The sequence below is a fragment of the Antennarius striatus genome, chromosome 16 (assembly GCF_040054535.1).
Source record: "Antennarius striatus isolate MH-2024 chromosome 16, ASM4005453v1, whole genome shotgun sequence".
Lineage (NCBI taxonomy): Eukaryota > Metazoa > Chordata > Actinopteri > Lophiiformes > Antennariidae > Antennarius > Antennarius striatus.
The window spans coordinates 11,296,942-11,320,702 of record NC_090791.1 but is presented as its reverse complement, the minus strand read 5'-3'; the positions used below and the strand labels follow the sequence as shown (position 1 = coordinate 11,320,702).

General features: G+C 40.7%; 1 protein-coding gene across 2 annotated transcripts; it reads right to left on the bottom strand.

Moving 5' to 3' along the window:
- On the bottom strand, window positions 1-23,761 carry lmtk2 (lemur tyrosine kinase 2). Of its 2 annotated transcripts, XM_068336056.1 has the most exons (14): window positions 23,264-23,761; window positions 16,639-16,772; window positions 16,361-16,514; window positions 14,601-14,677; window positions 14,406-14,524; window positions 14,032-14,119; window positions 8,380-8,510; window positions 6,332-6,416; window positions 5,351-5,472; window positions 4,652-4,801; window positions 1,462-4,516; window positions 1,255-1,387; window positions 915-1,173; window positions 1-135 (listed from the first exon to the last, which is right to left on the bottom strand). In XM_068336056.1, the coding sequence occupies exons 1-14, from the start codon at window positions 23,364-23,366 to the stop codon at window positions 111-113; spliced, it is 4,635 nt and encodes a 1,544-aa protein (XP_068192157.1). In that variant the 5' UTR covers window positions 23,367-23,761; the 3' UTR covers window positions 1-110. The 2 variants fall into 2 exon arrangements, with proteins under 2 accessions (XP_068192157.1, XP_068192158.1); XM_068336057.1 differs by lacking the exons at window positions 16,361-16,514; window positions 16,639-16,772; window positions 23,264-23,761 and adding an exon at window positions 15,049-15,119.

Genomic DNA, 23,761 nt, shown 5'->3' with positions numbered 1-23,761 from the left:
CCCACAAACTTCATCTTTCGATTTTCAGCAGGAATCTATTCCCACAAAATGCGAGTAAGGTTCTTTTTTTTTTTTAAATCGGTGTAAAGTTGAATCATCCCTTTGCTTTTCTAGTCCTTTTCTCCATCTTCGCTGCTTCCTGAGATGAAAAGAAGAGAATGAGGAGAGTTTGATTGTGTTTACATACGACACATTCACATCATTACAAAGCGCAATGAACATAGTACATTAAAATCCGTTTATAGAAGCTGGAGAAGACATAATCACAAACATTTAAATAAATATGAAAATCTTGTCACGAATACATTTATGAAAGCCCATGGAACCATATGACGAGATTAGAATGCACTATCCTTGAAGGTTAAATATATATCACATTTATAATAATACCACTACTAGTCATGTAAAGATATAACAGAGTGATGGCATTCTGAGCAGAGAACGCTGTGACTGCCTGTGCAAGTTGTAATTTGAGCTCCTGTGTCTGTTGTTTTGGTAGCTGAACACACTTTAGTCACTCTGTCCCCTTCACATCCACTTGAAATATGGTGGCTGGAAATAAACCAACCCCTATCAGTTTCTGATATTAAAAATGTCAAAAGAGAACTATTTTCTGCTGTAATTAAGTCTCGAATTCTATTTATTTAGCAATGTCGAATTTAATTTCTGGATTGAATTTCTGAATAGTGCTTAATCTGATCAATTATTCTATTGTTCTTTCCGTGTTTATAGAGTGGATGACATGTACGTTTCTTTTCTTGTGAGCTGCTGATGCTCTTGTGAAAACTTTACATTCGACCTTCAAACTGTTTCAAGCCATGGACAGCTTGAAACAATTTAATTCCATATTTAATTCCACTTTCATGTACGTAGTTATGAAGTGTGTAAAGGTTTGGTTTGACTGCAGGCTCTACTCGCCTCCTTGTTCGATGTCAGAGTCCGTCAGATGTGTGAGAGAGAAGCTGGCAATGCTGGCTGGTGAGATGGAGAAACGGGAGTAGTTTGAGGAGCTGGTCCAACTGGGCTCCAGCACGCGCCCTACTACTGGGGGAGGAGAGGAAAAGCGAGACGCTGCAGAGGAGGACATGGCCTTTGACACGGGATCTTGATCCTTCTTGGGCAGGAAGGCAGGTCCAAGGGAGGGGAAATCGTCATCCCACTCAAATCCACCACCTGCAGTGATTCAGTGGATGAGTTAGGACATGTAAAGATGGCTTTCAGCACCTTTGTAGACTCATGTGCTTTTAGCGTTACCTTCTTCGTCTGTGGAGCTCTCAGAATTGGCAAAGCGGTTCAGGTAGCCGGTGGTGGGCGCTGGGCTGCTGAACTGGGGCGCCTCGCTGTTTGAAGCTGAGGAGTGGTCGCCCAGTTCCTTGGTGGGGGTGTCCTAAAACAGAATGTATTGGATTATAACAAGGGTGTTGAGACAAAATGTTGTTACACTAAAGAAAAGCGTTTTACCTGGTCAAACAGGTAGACGGTGACATCATCGAAGAAAGACACCGCTCTTCTTGAGTTTTCTGCATCGCTCCTTAAAGAAAACGGTGATGAAGATGACTCAGTGTTCAGCCCGGTGGGTTTCAACAAGCTCTTGAGGTTCTTTGCGATGCTGTCGTCCGACACAATGAGCGGCACCGGATGCACGGTGTCATCCTCGCTTTCCGAGCCGGAGCTGCGTAGCTGGTACGCGTGGACGTCGTCATCCGAGTCATCGCTGTTCTCGTCTTCCTCGTCCGCATCTATGCCGTCCTCCTGTCTGTCTACACCAGTGCCGTCCCGTCTTCCCAAGTAACGGCCCTCCATGTCCGGTTCCTTCAGTTTGTGACAGTCATTAGCGTAGGTCCTGGTTAGCTTAGCATGACCTGTATTCTCAGGAGACAGTTTGGAAAGAGTAGCAGCAGGAAGTGGGGTTGAGGGTTCTAGTGCTTCTGACTGGACTGGCTGGTGGGGAGATTTGATGTCCACCAGGACCTCTACTTCTTTTTCATCTTCATTAAGATTATTGAGAGATTCTGCCACTTCCATTTTACAGTTCCCTGTGACATCTGCATCTTGTGACATGACCTCAACATTAGGATCTGGTGTCGCTCCGTTGGTCCGTGTTTCAGTAGCTGCAGATGATTCATGCAAAAATAACGACTCTATGTCTCTCTCCACGGTAACGAGCGGTTCTGAACCTGCAGCAGGTACGTTGACCAGCCATGTGACTTCACCAGAACCTCCTGCAGTTGTTTCTTCAGACTTCTTATCAGGCTCTTCGCTGTCTGAGAAGTAAGCAGAGTCTCTGTAGTTACTACCCATGATTGGCTCCTCTGCCAGGGCCATGTGATCTGGTTGCTGCTCGTCTCTCTGAACATCAATTCGAGCATTCTGCACACCCTCCACTTCAGAGATGACAATTTCCGGTGGAACCAGACTTGTCTCACCTGTGGGCTCGTAGTCTTCTTCTTCTTCCTCCTCTTTGGCAACACTCAAGCCATTTTTTACAGGGGACTGGTCTTTGACATTAAATTGAGTATTCCATTCTGGAGACTCCACATTCTCCGTCTCGTAGCCACTGTCAGATATTTTGTACGGAGGCTGGAGTTTGTTTTGGGCGATTTGACCACTTAACTCCTCTGCTTGTTCACCTAGTCTGTGAATGTCCAGAGAGTCTAAAGAGTCTGGTGTCTCAGCTGAATTATCTACAGTTGGTAGAGTTGTGGACATACTATCGTCCAATAAACTGTCCTGGCTGATCTGGTCCAAAGATGGCCCAGACACCAACAAAGAGGATCTCACAAGAGATCCGTTGGTATCCATAAAGGATTCTTCATGATCAGAAAGTGATGTTTCCAGTTCTATATCTGCATCCTCAATTAATTCAGATAACAGGTCGTTACTTGTTAGGTCATCAGTGTGTTCATGGTCTAATGATGTCTGGACTTGCAGGTTTTCAAGCATTTTAGTTACTGCGGGCTGAACATTATCCTTTGAGACTGCAAGGTTGTCTTCAAGGGTAACAATTTTGGCATTTGTGCACAGTAAATCTGTGCTGTCACTTTCAGGGAATCCAGGTGTGCTGCCATCAGTTTGACCGCTGATGATCTCAAACCTCTCTGAGGTAGAATCAAATCCCGAGTCTGTACCTCTGTCTGAGGAACGCAGCAGAAAGAGGTCATTAGTTGAAGAAGTACTTCTTACTGGCAGCTGGTTGCTTGAGTCGTCTTCTGTGTCCACTGTGATGGAAGGCACCAGTATTTCATTTTCTACCATAGACTGAGATGATTCACCAAAACTGGCACTTGGAGAGTCTAAAACGTCTTGTTGTCTGGATGTGCTACTTGCTTTAGGCATTAAATAAGTCTCTGCTGAGGTTAAGCTGCCTAAAGTGTCAAGGGTGTCCCAAGAATGCATTTTGAAAGTGTCTTCAGGCTCATGGGCTACGCCAGGGAAAAGAAAATTGTCTTTTGGACTTGCAAAAACAGAGTTGTCTTTCATGAGTTTCTGGTCTTTGAGAAACATGAAGTTGTCGGTTAACTTTTCAGAGTTCAGAAGCCTCTTCCCATCTGTGTCCTCCCCCTCCGCTGTCAGAGAGTCCACCGGGTGAGGGGCTTCTGAACCAACCCCTAAAAAAGGATCCCCGTAATTTTTGTTTGTGTTCACCTCCTGGATGTCTGAAGGTAAACCTTCACGGAAAGAGTTACCATTGCGTTCTGGGAGCTCCATAAAGTCCGTTCTCCAGGAAGGAGAGTCTTCTCGCTTTGACCCTCCTTCAGTGAAAATGTTAGAGTGGTACGGACTGTCATTTTCAAGAGATGACCAGATGTGGCTGTCTGGCAAATAGGAGTCCTTGGAGTCAATACTTTGGTGGAAAAAATCAGCATCAGTGCTAGACTCATCAAGACGCACATCCTGGAGAACCACAAAGTCTTGTTGGCCTGAACTGAAGTCCACGTCTTGCCTTCTGTTCCCACCTTCCCCAGCTGTGCTTTCCCCTTGTTCTTCCAGTTGTATGAAATATTCATTTCCACTATATGGCTTTTGAGCATCAAACACTGGTACAATCCCATGAATTCCTGAAGGAGTGTTACCGCTATCTTTGCCTGCTGTTCTGGCTCCAGGATCAGGGAAGTGGGCCTGGATGTCTTCACTGGAAACTGGAAAGAACATGCTCTGATAGTTCAATGTTGTGTCCATGCCTGAATGTACATGGCTGCCATCATAGTGGTCATGCTTAGCGGCCTCCCAAACATACTCAAAGCTGAGACCTTTACTCGTTTCAGTGACAGTGAGAACTTCCTCTATCTCTTGTCTCAGGGCATCATCAGCAAACTGTTCTAAGATTGGGAAAGACGAGTGGCTAACAGTGGTCTGCCGGGTGGAAGGGTTCGGCTTGAGCGCATCCCAGCGTTGGTCGAAATCCTCTTCTATCTCTTTCTGGCCTTGCATTCTCAGGTAAATAAGCAAACGATGCACTTCCTCTGCTGTGGCCCGTTTGTCTGGAGACAGCCAGCAGAACTGCAGGACCTCATACCTGCAGTTACAGAAAAGAGGCATTTTTAAGGTTTAAAAAAAACTTCAGTTGCTTAAAATGTGATGGATAGAAGACTATAAAATAATTTTTGGTTTAATTTTCAATTATTTTACTAGATTTATTCCAAACACTCACCATCTTTCAGAATAAGGAAGCTCCAGCTGTGGTTTAAAAGGTTTGACTTGTTGATCTTTAATGACATGATTGAGAACCTCTCGATCAGACAGATGAGAATAGGGCTGAGCAGCATTCTCTAGGAGTTCCCACAATGTGACACCTAAGGCCCTGCAGACAATTCCGGATACAATTGCAGTTGGATTTCACAGTACAACAGTTATGTTATACACTCCAAGTTCATACAGTGACCTTAACCTCTCACCCCACCCTAAAAAACCCCACACATTTTAAGGAGAAATCTGACTTGTGTAACTGTAAGTTTGTAATCAATGATCCACAAGCATTTGGGTAATGAGTTGTGTAGGTGAGAATAGGATGAAAATAAAGCCCAGTTTGTACAGAATCTTAGTGCTGGTGCAGTATCAGAATTATTTTTTTTTCCGTGTTTGGAAACTATCCAGATTCTTTTGTGGTTTACAAACTCTTGGATGAACAGAAAAGTACTTTTATTTATATGGTGTTAAAAGAAGAGTCTTGTTTATGTGTCTTTTCAAGTATTCATTGAAAAACATTAGAATAAAGCAATACTTAACTTCCCTCAAGTCATTGTAACATGTATTTTGACACAAGAAGTCATGTTGATTAAAAATCATTATGAATAACTTCTTTTTAAAATTGCTCTCTAATGTCTGCCCAGAGCTGCCATCTGGTACCTACCACACATTGCTGGGCTTTGTCTGCTCCATGGCAATCACCCCCCCATGGCGTTCACCCACCAGCTCAGGAGCCAACCAGCGAAGGGGTGCAAACACATCATCCTCTGTGATGATGTAATCTTCCTATAGTTACATTGTAAAAAACATTAAGTCACATATGGAATTTACTACTTTTGGAAAACATTCTAAAAAATAATTATGTGAACACTATTTTATGACAATACATTCTAGAACAGAAAACAAAAGTGTAACTATATTTTTTATCACTGAGTCAGAGTGCTCACTTCGCCTCTCCCTTTCTTTACAGAAATAGATTTAGTGAGTGACCTTATTAAATTCACACAGCCAAACTGACAGATCAGCAGTGTTTAAAAAATAGACAGAAGAACCTCCGACATTGAGTCAAGTTACAAGAGACACAATCTCGAGTCTTCCCTGAAATATACAGCTTACATTGTGCAGGATTTCATTTCATTCAGATTGTCTGAAGCTTGTTGAACAAAGTTAAATAAATATCCAGATGTCAGAGATGGATAGATAGAAAAAAAGATGAGACAAAGTCAAAACAAACAAAAAGTTTCATCGGTTTTTCAATTATGAATGACCAAGTCAGTGCAAACTTCACTTTAACTCCACAAAGAGTCCAAGTGGAGTGGTTAACTTCAGTGGAATTTCAGATGCACTGTGGCTTCTTGTTTTCAGCAATCACTAGCTTTATGAAATACATCCAGCAAAGAGCTCCAAGTCTAGAATGTATTTTGGATTTTTATTTTTTTCATTTTGAAATCTCCAAATACACATGTTCTCACTCTGTTTAGACAGACACAGCAAAAATTACTGGATTTCCACTGGTAATCAGTAGCAGGCAATCAGCTTTGAAGGGTTTGATCGGATTGGTTTGATTCAAAGTCTGTTATCACAGCTATGGTTAATCTGAAAATTCTTTCTGCATAAAACATCTGAAAGTGAGGTTTAGTCTTACTTTGTATCTGTAGGGTCCAATTCCATAGTCTCCTACTTTGACAGTGAGATCTGCAGTCAGGTAGCAGTTCCTCAGCGCTAAATCACTGAGAGCATAGACAAGGACGGCACAACACAGAGATTTGGATTTAATACTTCATCAATCCAAACTACCAAAACATTCACTGTCAGTTAAAGTTGTTAGACCTGTTGTTTATTTCTACAAAGCAAAATAAACACAGGGACCATTGTGAAATTTATCCCCAATTCATCTTATCAAGATCAACTGGGAATCTGCCACCTGCTCTTAACCTTAAAGGCTAAGATTACCTCATGAGAATCAAGGACAAGGGAGGCTGGCAAGAAACATAAATGGCTTTGGCAACTATGGGAAACTCTTCTTATCATTGGCCGCTGCCATTCGCCATGCAACAAGACTCACACAGGGGCTATTCCTGACTCGAGTATGCAGCGTTGAGATACAGTTACTAGAGGGAAACACAGCCCGTACGTACTTTTAGTGGTGCTGCCAGGGGAGGGCATAAGCAGCGCTGAGACTGTATCTGCACATTGAGGGGCCATATGGTAGTTCAGTCACACTGAGTGCAGAGGTATGCTATGAGTAACCTTTAGGACAGCAGCAGTCCCTATGCACAAGTTCCAACTAAACGACAAACACTGCTAACACCATGATACTATAGTCATGAATAGCATGTCTGCTACCAAAGCTAGCTCACAATGATCATTTTTTAATGACATTCTAAGTTGTACTAAAACTGCAACAATACATATCCAAACAATAAAAAAAGTTTCAAAAACCTATTAAACACCGCATACAGCATACATTCTAAATAAATATGACAGCTGGGACACGCTAAAGTTCTTCCTTTATCATCATTAAATTTACAGCATAACAATATGGGCACTAGATGCTCATCAAATCTAATGCATGACCTAAACATAAAAAACACACTAGCATCACAATAAGTAAATGTTTTTTTTGTAATTGCATGAGAAACAGGATTAACTTTTATATGATCCCATACTTAAGCGGTGCCCTTGTGCTGAAAATACACAATGAGTTAACACTGAGCTATGTTTTAAAGAAACTTAAGAATGAGACAGTATTTATGGCACACCAACATTACAGTAAGGTGGTTCTCTCTTTTGCAGCAGCATTCTCACCCTTGAATTGCAAAGCTGAGGTTTCAGCTTTGGATACCAGCCCACACAGCACCTGCCCCAAGGGTTTTGTGTCTGTGAGACTGCCCCACGAACATACGGTCAATGTTTTCCAGTGGGTGAATTCATAATTATGCGTTTAGTTATTTCATTTTTCCTCCTCATTTTTTGTGACTGACAGAACACAGTGCCACAGAAAAATTTGAACAATTGTAAATGAAAATAGTCCTTGTGGAGGGACTCTTGTAGAATCCCTTTAAGTTGTAACAAGGATTAAAACACAACACCCAATGTGAGGCTATCCTTTTACATGCAAAGAGCAAAATCATCATATCCTTCTGGAGGGGGACAGCTGACACTGTGGCAATGCATGGGAGCTGTGTAATTGGAACTCTGAGCTTATTCTGAGCATGCAAAATAGAGCTGATGAGCTGAGCATCGCATGTTACCCACAAGCCACACGTTCTCAACACCCCCCCATTCCCTGCTGGCCACTAGTAGTCAGACATCAAGTTCTCACTGTGGGTAAAAATGAAAATGAAATGCAGCCGCTCTGCTGTACGCACCTTTTTTGGAGAGTACTGGTTCTCCAGAGACTGGTTGGACAGGATGCACTCAAGTCAAACTAACAGTAGCCGGAAGCCTTTAAAATCACGTTTTAACACTGCTGTTGTTGTGTTTGATCAAATGACATGGCATGCTCATGCCATGTATTATTATTCATAGGGAATATATTTTAAATGTGCTGAACTCTCAGCTGTCTGAGATATACTGAGCTTAAAAAGTTCAAATAAACTGGTGATTCAAATGGGCTGTGAATTTGACGTATGCCCTAGGAGAATCTAAAGCCTGGGAGCACCCTTAGGTGTCTCAAATCAGAAGTGCTACCTGTGCAGGAAGTTGTGTTTGTGAAGGTGAGTGACTCCGGCAGCGATTTCACAGGCCATCCTCTGCAGCTGCAGCACCTCAGCATTTCTGAACATCCAATCCTGCTGAGACAGATAACCCCGCAAATCCCCCTGCAAACACACACATGCACAGCTGCATTAGATCATCGATATTAGACATTTAAAATGTTTGGGTTTTTTTAAAAAAACACTACGAGTCTTTTTGTGGAGAAACTTAACAGGTGGTTCCAGTTAAATGCATTGTGCAGAGACTGCCACAGAGGGGCAGTAGACTCTCCTGTTACTGTCCCCTCAGCACTTCTCACCACTGATGTAGTGTGAACACCAAATAAGGGTAGCACTGGTTAATGGACCCCCATGCTGTGTCACAGAGATTTATAAATAAGAGTCCAGCTCGGGTCAGGTGAAATAAACTGGTACTGTGTCCAACTGGCTTTCAGAGCTCACGATCAGACTGGAGAAAGGAAATAGGTGTCACGTGAGGGGAAATGGGACAAGGCACTTTGAGTTAAATAATCACACCCTAATATAATAAACATACATGCATGGTTAGAGAGTAATATTAAGTCTTATGTTACCGGTGTGACTAATCATAGTGCTGTGAGAAGTCAAGATATGAAACTGAATCTGTAACAAGTTGCTGCAGGGCTCTTTGTGGCTGGACTGAGTCCTGGGGGGTTATAACTTTGATTTACAACAAGGGCCCCGGCTGTGTAAAGGTCCACAACCCTGGGACGGTTAAGACAATACACTAAAATAGTGGACAGGACCATATTTTGATTTGTTGTCCACTGACCTAGATTTTGGCAGTTGGATTTTTAGCACATTCGTTTCAGGAGGTGGACGCTACCCTGGAGGAGTGGGTGGAGGCAGGGAGGCCTGGTTTACCCTTCCAGAAACACAACCATCACCCAGCAATCACATACAAGTCAACTTCATCACAGGCTCGCCTGTTCCACATACATTAAAAAAAAGTCTACTCAATTTACCTAAAATGAGTGAAACATTTTGCAAGCAGAAAATTTTGTATAAACATGTACTGAAAATTATAAATGAAACACCGCAACAGCAGAAGTCGACCATCGTGACATCACTTATTTCAGTACATTTCATTAAAACATAGTTTATATAAAATGATAGCACAGAAATGTATATTGTACATCTATAGTACGGTTATCTAGTCAGTCATATTTCATATCCGTGTTCATGTGACAGAAGCAAAGCAGCTCATTGGTACAAGCTAATTTTGGCTATGTTAATCAGAGTCCCTCTCTTTTCGTCATCTTTTCCCACTCTCCAATGTTTGTGTGTATCTCTTGATTTTATCAGAGATGCGCAAAGAAACAGACAGAAGAAATTTGTGCAACAAAAATATAAATCATTGTACACAATATGACAACGCAACAAAAGACTTTTTTAGGCTTGAATACTAGCGATACCTTCAGATAACTCCCGTTCAAAGATCTAATAAACACAAAGAGGTAAAAAGCAAACAACTGTTAGCTAACTTTTAGTTTCTAGAGTGTAATCTGTACAGTTTCTGACATCACAACATCTAGTGTTCACCACAAAGCAAACCAGAGCAGGTTCATGATTAGAAGATCAGTATTCCCCTGAGGAACGAGCTCCCAGGAACATGCTGTACACACACCCGTGTCCCATTACTTATACAGGGCTTGTCAAAAATGTCAAGTCACATGCAGCTACTGAGATTACAAGTTTGTGTTTGTGTGTCTGTATGTTTACAAAGGGCTTACTTTTCCCTGAGCTATCTCTCTGCAAGCAGCTTAGATAGGTCACCTTATGTAAGTTACACAATTTGCCTTAACAGTATTCACCCCTTCATGCACACAAACACATATACAATACTATCACTGGAAAACACACGGCTCTGAGAAGTGGTCTTCGGGGAAGAGCTATATTCAATGTATGGTAAATGATACCCTTCATTCCTGTCTTCATTTGTGAAGGCTCTGCAACAGCTGATTAGGTCTGGGTGTCAGGCAAGAAAGATCCCATGTTGAGAAACTGAAAGACTAAAACAATTAGTCCTTTGTCTTGCTAAGGGGCGGCAGTGGCTCAGTGGGTCGTCCAATGTTTTGTGATCGGCGGTTCGATTCCCGCTCCCGCCCAAAAATGACACCCGGAGGTGAGCTGACAGTGGGAGGTGGTAAGCTCACCTCCAGAGCACTGCCGAGGCGCCCTTGAGCAAGGCGCTGTCCCCCCTCACAAGCTGCTCATTGGGCGCTCCACAAAGGGGCTGCCCGCCACTCTACCTCCCTTGCATGCCTACAGGCCCCCTTGTGTGGTTGTGTGAATTACAGGGGCCTATACACACTAATATGCATGTGATTGATTAGACTAACAAAAAACTAGAGTGTGCATTCTTAATTTCCCTTCGGGGATTATAACTGTTAATTTTTTTTTAAAATTAATTTTATATACTAACATGAACAGTCTAGCTTCCAATTGCACATATGCATGTCTGGCTCAGCCACCAAAAGACCAAGTTAAAAAAAACTACTTGAAGGTCTGTCTTTCATGTACTAGAAACAGGACAAATGCTAATTAATGCTAGGTTATTTTATAACAATGTAACTTACTGTCTTCATTCAACAATTAACAAAAACAAATCTAATCTAGTGACTGGGATACCTTTGATCAGTTGGCAAGCAGAAGTCAAAAGGGACATCAACTAGATGAGAAGTACTTGAGCAACAAGGTGAACTCTAATGCTACTTCCACCTTTGGGCATAGAGTGGTCAGTTGTGCATGACTTAATTCATGCCTTGACAGTTACACATAGAGCACTTCCACAACACTGCTGCCTTGATGACTGTAATAAATTAACTTTTAAAAGCCAAAAGTCAGATAGCTCAGGTCTGAGTCCTTGAACCAGTGAAGGGTCTGACTAACATCCTGGTTGGAAATTAAGCAGGAGACTCATCTGTCTCTCACAATATGGTATGTGACATTCTGTGCCCCCTGCACCAGTTGCCTGATGTATTTTGAAGTCTAAAATGCTTTGAGTCAGGGTTACCCGGCACGATGATATGGAACGGAGAAACCACAATCAATCACCAGGCTGTCAGAGGGAGCGTCATAGTACTTTGGCTTTTTGGGATTCATCTTGTCCACTGTGCAGCTGCGGTGTTGAATTTCATGTTTCGGCATCTCGGGGATGATTGATGTGGCCTCCTATCTCAAGCAACTGTAAGGCGCTTTTACTTCTAATTCAACGTGTAACAAGTTTTGCGCACAAGTAGTTCAAATGCAACTTGTGTTTACTGAAAAAAAATGATAAAAGACATGAACTCTCTTGGACAAACACCTCAGAACTCTTATTCTAGCAATGAATAATGAGCACACACATCACTCAGTTGTTTTAGCCTCACACATTATCACCTTCAACAAACAGGGCCTGGTTCTCAACACGGACTGGTCCCTAATGAATTGCTGTTGATAAATCACACACCTTGACTCTTATTTATCTTCCATCAGAGACATTATTAGAACTGGCAGAGAGAGACCACAATGCCAAGTCAACAGCCAAGTGTGACCAGCTGACAATACACTTATGCAATGTCTGGCAACATGTGCCTAACTGGACATTCCTGGATATATTACCAGGTCAGAGAAATTGGAAAGCAATGTGGGGGTAGAGTTATTCAAAGCATTTGTGGCACCTAAGCTGCCACAAATGCTTTGTGAGGATACAAAATATGGCTCAACATCCAAAGAACAGAATTAGTCCCCTCCAAAATTTGTTTTTTCCTTCTCAAACAACTAAAGTCAAAACTGTAGCTTATTGTATTGACATTCATGAGTTCATGTCCTGAATCCTGGCATCAAACATGGCTGAAAATGTGCACTTCTTATGCAACCATACACACCCAAGTTTGAAACACTAAAACACAAAACCACAGTTTTATCACTATCTGAATTGTACATAGATTATCTCATTCAACACCACACATACATACGCCAGTCCGTAAAAAAGTAAAGTCAGTAAAGTGAGTGAGTGATTGTTCACAATCTCAAATCAGTGAAATAAGTGTTTTAATTTAACCGTTTGGTGCGCTGCAGTTACCAGTTACCTGCACTAGTGTGTAAATGTTAACAAACACTAAATTTCCTTCAAGTTCATTTTTGGATCTTTCAGTTGTTGGTGCTACAGATCCAATTGTGATGGTCAACTGTTATTTTATTATTTTGGAACTAAATAATGTTAAAAAAAAAAAGAAAAAAAAAAGAAGAAGACCTTTTTGACTGCTACATTTTAGAAATAACACTGATGTATCATTGTCGTTTGAATTGATAAAAGAAACTTTACTAAACAGCTGCTTGTTCACACAGGCAGAGGTTACACGACAGATTTTCATTTGTCTAGATGTTCGTTTCTGTGTGACACTTAAGTCCAACAGTCATCCCCTTCAAACTATGTTTTGAACACTATCAAGGAAAATCTTTGCTTCCTCAGATGCCTGATGTGGCCAAAAAAATGAACACAAAATAATGGCAAGAGTCACCAAAAAAGCAATTAAAACCACCAAAGAATCTGACATCCATATTTTGGTTACAATTCTCTCCAAATTCATCATTATATGCAACACCTTTCACATTATTGACCCATTGTTTTGTTTGTGTGAAAGATCACAGAAACATCTGGAGGGATTTTTTTTAAACCACGTCAAATAATTTTGAAACAATTTTTATCAAAATGAGCACAAAGATTTTAGGAAAAATTTTAGTCAACACTACAAAAAACTGCAGCCTGAATAGTTGGCTTACCATCCCTTTAAATTTTAGTGTGTAGTATTAGTAGCATTTCCACTTTAAGTACTGACTGAATCAAAATGACACCCGCATAGTGGATATTTTTAGAGAAACCTTTTGTAATAATCACTAGGCACCCCTTAGGCTTATTTAGAAACAGATTAGTTCATCTTGCATCGAACTCAACAGTCTCCAACATACACAAGGTGCTACCCATAAAAATGCACAAACACAGCAACCTCGAAGAGGTGACACCAGAGGAGCGTAAATGGAGCCTGTTGCTTTACTGGGTAAGTGGGAATGTGAGACGTCTCGAGCTTAGACAAGCTGCAGAACTGGTGAAGAGGGAGGGGGAGAAGGTGAACAGAGCTCCCAGCAGTCAGGGATTACCCAAGATAGAGAAACCGTGAATAAATCAGCTGCCATGATGATGTCTGAGTCACGTCAATGTGTGAGGGGGAACTGAACTGCTAATTTGGGATTCACACAGTTGTTCGATCCAGATGGTCAATAGGGAGGCTCAGCGGCGCATGCTTCTTGGACAGCATTTAGAGGGTTCTGCCTTCTCAATCACTGACTTCAACAGACTGGCAAGAGTGAATTCCAACATTTCTACATTAACAGAATTTCATCAATAGTTAACAGGCTTTCCTTCTATCCCTCCACATTTATACACAAAGACTGCATGTTGACAAGTCCAGCACAATATATTTATAGATGACCACATTTATAGTGAATCACTCCATTCCTACAAAAGTACTATTGTGATTTAGGATATAATTAAATTCATTGTCAGTTTTATGTATATTAACAATAGCATTGTAAATAGAATTAAATCTAGCAGGTGGTCACTCACCATTTCACAATACTCAAAGATGAGCAAGAAGGGAATAGCTTCAACACACTGTCCCAGGCACTGGAGGATGTTTGGGTGCTGCAGCACTCTGTACAGACAAAGTAACATAATACTCATTGAGAGTGATGTTAGCTATGACTACAATGAAGCTTCAGAATAATACCCTAGCCCACTACTGTTTATGCAAAAGTTGAAAGGAGATATGGTCTACAGCATGGAAAAGGTTAAAGGTAGGAGATGCTCAAAAATGACTGACATAATATTCAGGGGGTTTTTTACATAAAAATAGAAAAAAATGAAACATACCATTTTTATTACAGCCCATCTATTTAAGAATATCTGAATACCAATGTCAAGAGAGTGAGGGTATTCACCTGTAAGGATCCCCTTGCTGTAAGAAATCATTCTGCTCCTTCGCACTAGCATTAGCTTTTAACTCCTTCACCACCACTCTGGTTCCACCGGGATCTGTGTATATTTCACTTAAAATTACCTGTAAAACAAATGAGCTGTTAAAAAATGTAGAGACACAGGGCACAGAGAACTTCAAAACAGAGAAGGGGTTTTACCTGGCCAAACCAGCCATTACCGATCTCTTGGATGTAGCTCAGGCTGTGGCGTGCTACCTGGAAGCCTGAAGATCCCTCTGTGAAACCAACGGAAGACCAAACACAATTCACCTCAATCATTTGTTGTTCACATACAAGATAATTTTGATAAGATTTATCCAAACATTGCCAAATTTAAAATGTGTTACATAGATTTTGAGATCAAACACCTTACAAGTTTTCCTTGATCGTTTTTGGACACCTATTGAACACTTACCTTGCATGACTGGATTGCAACCATCATTAACACAGCCATGTGAATCAATTATGACACACCATTAAAATAATCAGCTCTTATTAAAGAATATTTGCATATCAATTTCCAATCTTTTTTTTATTTCACTACTACTAAGTAGTGGTGACTTTTGACTGAAATAACTTCGGCGAGACACTTCTTGTAGCCATCTACCAGTGTCGGACATCAGTCTGAAGAACGTTTTCCCCACTCCTCAACACAGAATTCCTTCAGCTTAGAGATGTTTGAGGGGTTTCATGCATATACAGCCCACCGATTCAAGTCACCCACAGAATCTCAATGGGATTAAGATCCTGGCCTTGACTTGGTCATTCCATAACTCTCCAGTTCTTAGTCTTAACCAGACCTTGGTGGATTTGCTGTATGCTTTGGGTCATTGTCATGTTGCAGAGTCTAGTTCTGCTTCAGCTTTAATTTTTTTTTACAGATGGTTTCACATGTTTCTCAAGCAGCCTTTGATACACAGTAGAATCCATGATGGTTCACAGTTGGTATGAAGCTTTTTTCTTGGAATGCTGTATTTGGTTTACGCCAAACATGTCTTCTGTTCTAGTGTCCCAATAAGTCAATTTAAGACTCGTCTCTCTAAAGATCAGTATTCCAGAAGTTAAGGTCTTTGTCTCGGTTCTCTCTGGCAAACTTCATTCTGGCCCAGTCTGGTTTTTCTTAGAGAGCAAAGGTTTCCTTCTTACACACCTCCCATGAAAGTCAATTTTTTGTCGACTCTTTCTGGTGGTACTCGTGCATTTTCACATTGACAGTAGCCTGCTGTAGGTCTTGATATGACATTTCAGGATTTTTCACAACTTCTTTTAGCTTCTTGTGGCCTGCTGTGGGGGGAACTTGCGTGGACAGTCAGACCTGGTCATGGTGGCAGCTGCTTTGAATGTCCTCCACCTGTAAACAGTTCCCCGATAGTGGAACGGCTAATGTCAAATTCTTTTGAGATCTTTTCAAATCCCTTACCAGACTGATAAGCAGCCACAGTCTTCTTTCTGAGGGCTCAGACAACTCTTTGGATCCCACCATGGTGCTTATTCTCACTTCAACAGTCAAGGACAAACTAAATGTCTGAGGTTTAAATGGAGCAAGGCTCCTTCAAAATGCTGGATAAGGACATTCTAATCATGTGCGCCTGATGGGATTTCAACCAGTTTAAGTGGGAAAATATGTGTGAGCATTTTATTCCTCACCAGAAATCACATTTTTTAAACTACATTTTACAACCTGCCTGTTATTTCATTTTGTTTTCAAATTATTGAAAACAAATTTAAAATTATGTGCCCTGTAACGATGTAGAAACCAACTTGGGCGTGTTAGGTTTCCGCCTGGAATCATTTACTGCTGAACTTTGAATGTTTTGCTATTTGATGTTAATATTGGTCATACAACACAGTATGCGATATCGAAATATGCATAATAGACAGCATACGTTTATTTTTCTTTGGGTGTGAATGTGTCTTACCTGTGATGTGGGCAGGAGGTTGGAGGTGTGGTGGTCCAGGAAGAGCCACGGGGGACACAGCTAGGGTGTAGACTTCCGCTGGGGACTGCATGGAGGGTGTGTCCTCCGCTGGTGGAGTGAAGTCGATCTCATCATCGAAATGGTCTTCAAACTCCTAAAACATTCACCACCGAACTTTAAGCCAAAGTCTGTTCATTGAACTCCATCCTCACTACTGTCTGTACTTCAACACAAGTGGAATTAGATTTGTCAGGCTACGTGGTAAATGAGACTCTCACCTTGAAGTTGATCTCCTTTTCTTTGCAGCAGGTCATACAGTTCACAAGCAGCACCACCAATGCCACCAGTGTTGTCAGGGACACCACCAGTGACATGTACAGCGACACAGAAAACGTGTCACCTGTACCTCCATCTGAAATATGATAGACAAAAACTCTATTGAATCATTCCTATTTGGGCTTCAGGTATAAAAATGTGTGTGTGAAACATATCAGGATGTGCTGATTCAGCATTTAAATTCAACTATTGTCCAGCTATAGCACTGTGATGAATAAAAAGCCATTTTAATGGCGTCAAACCAAACAGTTTTTCTGAGGTTTTTTAATATCCGTACATAAGATGTGATAATAATATGGATTCTTCATGCTGGACCTGCCAAACCATTCCTAACCAGCAATCCAGATAAAGAGCTGAGGGGGTTTCCATTCTGGCTGATAAGCAGCTGATGGAGCAGTAGTGACAGCAGGTGTGAACCGGCACTGGAGAAGATGATGTCGGCTCAGGAGTTCATAAGGCAGGGCTGTCAGCAGATTTATAACCCCACTTCTTACTGCTACTACTCATCGAGCAATCCACCAGCACTCACGCACAGCTGGTTTCCCTTTTAGTCCAACAGAAATACAATTTAGTCTACACCATATTATTTAGGTTTCAACGTGCCTATATGTAAGATATGTAAAAAGTCAGCGTAGTAACAGCAATAGTGTAAAAATTAAGATCACACAACTCACTAAGATGGTTCTGTGTATGGATCAAGTGGCAAGTCGCACAGAAACAGATCAGAACCACATGCTAGCACAAAATCCTCTTGGCACAACACGTTTAGTGTCTGCTACAGCATTGTTTAATGTATTGCATTTTCCTACAAGCAACAATTCTTTGTTTTTTGGAAAAATGTTGAGTCACACAATTTTTCTATTAATTACATTTTGTTGTCCATTTTTGTACACATGCATGCAGCCCCACACTTTGGACGAAAGGTGCCATTGCTGAGGTCATTCTGAAGCAGCTGCATCTTTGCAATTGACTCCCAGTGTGATCACAGTTTTACAGCTGCTTGTCCCAGGGAGCCCTGGCAACTCGCCTTAATACAAAGAGTGAGGTTGTCAAACAACTTTAGTTTGGTTTAGCTGATCCTACCTACCCTATAGGGAAAATCTTAGGGTATTCTCTCCCCTAAAGGCACAAGAAACTAAAGCGCATTTTCTTGCTGTCATGACAATGATAATTTCTAGCAGCTCATTTGGAGGAGTTCTACAAACATTGCTCTGTTGTTTCACAGCCATGTGACAGTAAATCATAAGGCCGATCTCTTCCCCTTGAAGCATCAGAATCATATTATACTAAATGTAAACTACCCTCTACATCTCATCATGATTTGTGTGTAACAGTCAGTAAGAGAGTGTGCTGAAAGATAAATGAGAATTCACGTGAGGCTCCTCTCCCTGTTGTTTCATCTTGTGTTTATTCTGCCTCCCACTGGTTGCTGCTTGTCAGGTACATCCTGTCTGCTGCAGGCAGAACCAGCACCTGCCGAGTCTCCTGATGAACTACGAATTCCTGACAGAAGATACTTAATAAAAGCCAGACCACAGGCCTGTTTCTACCATGTTCCAATAGGTGTGTAAGAAGAAATAGAAAACTCTATCACCATGGTTTGAACCATGTACCATAGTAAGCCACTAATCTTGAAAACATGTCTTTTCCCATCCATTTTTTGAAATGATCTCACATATGGCAGCGACGAATACCGACTGCCGACATTATTCAAGTCATGTGATGTCTTTGTAGGTTTAAGCTCATGTTGCTGCACAACGCTTAGAGATCAGACGTGTCACACAGAAAAAAAAACAACCTCTGATTTATCAACAGATTTAGTTAAGCCAAAGCATCAAAAGGTTGACACTTAATTAATAACCATGTTTAACGTAGGGAAATACTAGCTTAAAACCAGTGACCATTATATAAAAAAGTAACAGACCTTGAGGCTGTAACAGGATTGTGAGCAAATTGAATGAACTAATCTGACATTAACTCCTGCCTTCCCTCAAGATATCCAGGAATTCTAAATAAAACATTCTCTCGACATTACCTTCAGGTAAAAGATTACATGAGCTGAGAGCTGGTCTGACAAAGTCTGAGCAATCCTTTCATTAGAGGTCAGGTCTGGTCAGACGAAACAGCTTTGAATGTAGACAGAACAGCCTGTCACAGTACAGATGTAGAGCAATCACTCCATTTCCCCAGGGAGCGTTAGATATGATCCAAAGTGTCAGCCATGAATAAGATTCATTTCATGTCTACCAGAGAGCACCAAACTGTGACCAATAAAAACGACAGGATGGCTTAATCTTACTTTTTACAGTTGTCTTGTGTGCCTTAGTGTCCTAAAATAACAAAGTAATTAAGTGTATAGGATCATACTCTACCAACATTTAACCCACCTGATGCCCTAAAAGTCAGACAAGTTTTTTTGTACAACACATTTTGTAAAACAACCTAAGTAAACTGAATCAGTATTTAATACACTAAAGTTGCACTAAAGAAAATGAAAATCTATGACCTATTTACATTTTAAATGGCTGAAATAACAGAACTGTTATACTGCTTGACCAAAGGAAGCCACTACCTGGATTTGTAAGAAAACTGGCAATGGCCTTCCATTGGATCAACGCTTGGTGAAATCAAATTGTAAAGAATCACAAATATAAACTCACAGTTATGTTCAATGGTGGAAGTAAGAGCATTTCCACATCCACGAGGTGAAAAGAACTCAAAGAACTGGGTCTAAACAGCTGTGTAGCCTTAAGAAAACTACTTATCAGTGGGGTTGATCAGTCAAAAAGCTTCAATGTGCTGAACATAAACACCAGAATGCAATGGGAAAAGGTTATGTTGTCTGATGAGTCCAGAAAACCCTGTTCCAGAGCAATAGGTGCACCAGGGTAAGAACAGAGGTGGATGTGGTGGTGCACTCATCATGTTTACTGCCTATTTCCACAGGCCTGTGGAGTCTGGTAAGGATGGAGGGTTGCTTTAGTTCATCAGGTCTACATTCAGCAACATTATGTACCCAGAAAATGAGATTCACTGACTGAATATACTAAAGGACCAGATTTTTCCATTGAATTTTTCCAGTCCAGACCTGTACCCAACTGAAAATCTTTGGGATATAACAGAGAAGACTTCAAACAGTAACCTGGCTATTCCTTCAGCAACACAAGATATTGGCGAAAATGTATGCAACTCTGGTTAGATCAAAATGATGTCACCGTAAATGCACGCTGTAAGCTCAAGGTGATCCAACAAAATATTGAAGTGTCTGACTTCTTTTTTGGTGTATTTTACTATTTATGAAATGGTGGCTGTTCACTTTCAAAAGCTTCCTCTCTGTGCTAAAGATATCTCTGTGGTGAAATATTTATGAGGCGAAGAATTAAAGATTAAATGTGCCCTTAGTCGGGACACAGGCCTAGTGGGTGTAGCTCAAAATGCAGATGCGTACTCAACTCTTACATTGAAACTGCCCTAGCTTGCGAAAAACCACTGATTTCACAAAGTAGGTGGTAGGCCTCAAAAAGGCTTTTACAGGCTTCTTTAGGTTCTAAAAAATTATTTTGAGAAATAATTTGACGCAACAAAAAGAACAGGCAGACACAGATCGAACAGACTGAATCTGTTAATAAGAACAGCTAAATGTTTTTAAGCAGTCGAGTCCAACTATATGGTCCACATATTGCATGCCATAGTGAGATACATTCACAGTAGCAGAGCACAAATGAGGGTGTGAGCAAACCATGAGCTAAAAGTGCCTTGAGAAATAAACAGAGGAGAGTTAAAAGAGATAATTACGTCAGCCTCTCCAAGACAAACCTGAATTTAGAGCTATAAAGGCTTTTAAACAAAAAGTAACAGATCAAAATCTAAGAAAAGATAAGCCTTTGCTAATCCCCAGAAGGGAAAGTCAGCAATCAGTGTATTCAAGCAGAGTTGTATTCAATTTCCTCTGGAGATGTTTCTTCTGTCATGTTGAGTCTCATGTCATGCCTAACTATAGGTTGTAGTTTTGCTGTTTAAACATCTTGTAAGCAGCTTCTGCAATCATTTAATGAATCATTAAAGGAAACACTCAAATAAAAGCCGGTAAAGATATAACCAGGATATAAGATCACCAGCCGACATGATTTCAAAGCACCACAGCCTATAGGAAACGGTAAGGGTGGAATGAAATGAGGCCAGAGATCTCTAAATTTAAAACAATAATCAATAAGATGGGTGTGAGGGGGCAACAAAACACTATGATGGCTGTTTGGGTGCTAAAAATTTTATTTAAAACATTTCACAGAAAAGGTGATAACATTATGGGTATGAAAAATGCATCAATTGTTCAAAAGCAGGGATGGAGCTACGTTAATTATTTTGTGAATCCAATGGCTAGTACAGTAGACTGACTTGGGATGAGTACCATTATACCGCTTATTGGAGTCTTACATCATATGCATGAACTTCCTGATTTGAAAATACATGTTTTAGTGATTATATACTTAAAACCAAATACCTCTGCACCAATTGGATCCAAAAATTTCATACAACAAAACACTATGACCACTAAACACTTGTTGCAAGTCATTCTAGTTTTCTCTGCCAATAGCAACAGCCGTTGTTCATAAACATTTTTAACTGTATTTAATGGAGCCAAAGTTTAGCCTCCCAACATTTCAGTGAAAAGCAATAATTACTGCAAGCATCTTGGTTGATACAAATAGTTTCCCAGCAGCACAGGCGTCTCATGAAGGCTGTATAATAATTCAGACTGAAAGCCAGGTGTTAGGTCACAACACTCAGTTCTCCTCCGTCAGGTCTTTCTTACCGTCTGTATCATGACTTGGCGGTTACTACCAAATGACTCAACTGGTTTTTGGAACCAATTCAGCAGGGATCTGCCTGGTCTCATTTCAGTGCCACTGCATATTTCAGCAGGCATTCAAGCAGGAGAAGAGTTGACCCATTTCGCAGATTTCACCCAAACGTGTGCACAACCATAGTGTGTGCTTTCACTTACATGAAAGATGACACTGTTTGGCTGACGCATTTGAGTTTGAGATTTGTCTGTCAATTAAAGTACAATAGACTAGTATAACTGATCCTATAACGACTTGGGATCTAAAGCAGCTAATACTTGTGGCTTCCTTTAAAAGATCAACATTTTAAAGTTTTTATTCTGTTGATCTCAATTAAACTCCCAAGTTACAGAATCACCAAGCATTGTGGCGCAAGAGTAAGGGTCAATGTTCTCCTTGACTTACAGGCTAGACATTCACCGTCACTTGGCTCAGATTTGGGTTTACAATTGACTTTCCCGTAGTTAAACTTTTACTCGTCATCTACTGCACTGGAAAATAAACTAAGCTTTTAAAAATCAAGTTCACTTTTCACACATCTGTGAGGACTTGGGAAAATGGGGCAAAGAACAGGTTGCTATGCAATAAAAGCATAAAAAGAATGCTGATATTGCTTCATCTCTTTCCAGTATGCTGTATGATAATGAAGCAAACATCATTGTTGCTAATCATTGACAAGTACTGATAAACTTGAATGCCTTATGGTTACACATTACAGATCCCAAGTACAGCATATTTATCCATGCATCCATTCATTTTCTCAAAAGAAAACAGGTTACACGTATCAAGACAGAGAACAATGAAGATCTGTTGTGAGGAGGTAAAGAGAGAATGAAAATAACAATAACCCATCCCCTTGTCTCACAGTGTATGTATGGTGCCCACAGTATTCCAGGATTATAGCAAGAGCTGTCACAATATATATGGATTGACTTTTTTTAACCACTTAAATTTTGTTTCTGTAATTCTGACCTCAGCAAGTATCATCATTAAGTATTATTTTTATTTGAGTGATAGATAACACTGATTAATCATTGATAATATTTCCATTTATTGTAAAATAATAGCATGATTACACTCATCACACAAAAAATGCTAAAGGAGGTATACCAAAACACCATATTCAACATTGTGGTGGCTTTTCATGTTGCAGTTCATAACAAAAAGAAATAGTTCCCATGCTGGTTGGGCAACATCGAATCCATTGTCCCATAAACTTGGCTAAATGTCAACGACAGGACCAACCCAATGAAAGGTTAAACATTTATGTCACTGTAGTTTAACAAGCTGTATCATATTAATTCACAGACCTCGCCACTGACTGGTTACTGTTTTGTTCATGTTAAATATAAATCCTAATGAAACTTGACTATCCTAGTAAGTATTTATTGAGTCCTGGTTGGCAGTGAAGTGGTTGTGTTTGTTTACTTTGTCCTATGTCGAGTCGTGACTCTGACATGCAGTCATTACCATTAAGTGTTAAGATACTTACTACGCAGAATGGACACAAAGAAGAGCAGTTTAATTATGAAACAGCTGTCAATACATAAAAGTCTCGATGCGAACATCACTGTACAGAACGGAATTCGTCCAGGTTTCTGTGTTGTTCGCTGTTAGCTACTGATTAGCATCGGCTAACGTGCACAAAATCACTAACACACATCCGGCAGCAAAGCAAGTGAATGGACTTGGTTGTGTATCAGCTTGAAGCGAGTTGTCTCACCTGATTTAGGAGAATACAGAAGAGGTGCGCCTTCAGAAAAGCAGAACGCTGACACCAAAATCCCACTGGCCAGCAACAAAACACATCCATGGCGGTTCTTCATCCTCCTAGCTTAGCTAACAATATGTTAGCTAATGGAATCGTCGACCTATGCAATGAGCGGCTGAACGGACGCCAAAATAAGCTTATTAATCATTGGTAATAAGTTTATCGTCAGCGTAGGGTTCACAAACACGCATATTTTCGTTTAAACGCTAACGAGTTACCATTAGACAGAGACGTAGCTTCAGCTAGCATGTCAATGCTAAGTTTCAGCTGACGATGCAGACGCCGCTACGAACTATGGAGTCCCATTGTCCATAGAGACAGGAAGAGAGATCACCTTGTCCCACCTATCATATTTGTTGTATGTCGCTCTATGCTATTTAAATGAGCCTAACTAAAGTTTAGTTAATCAATAAACCTGACTATCGTGAAAAACCTTTCCCCAAAGCGCCA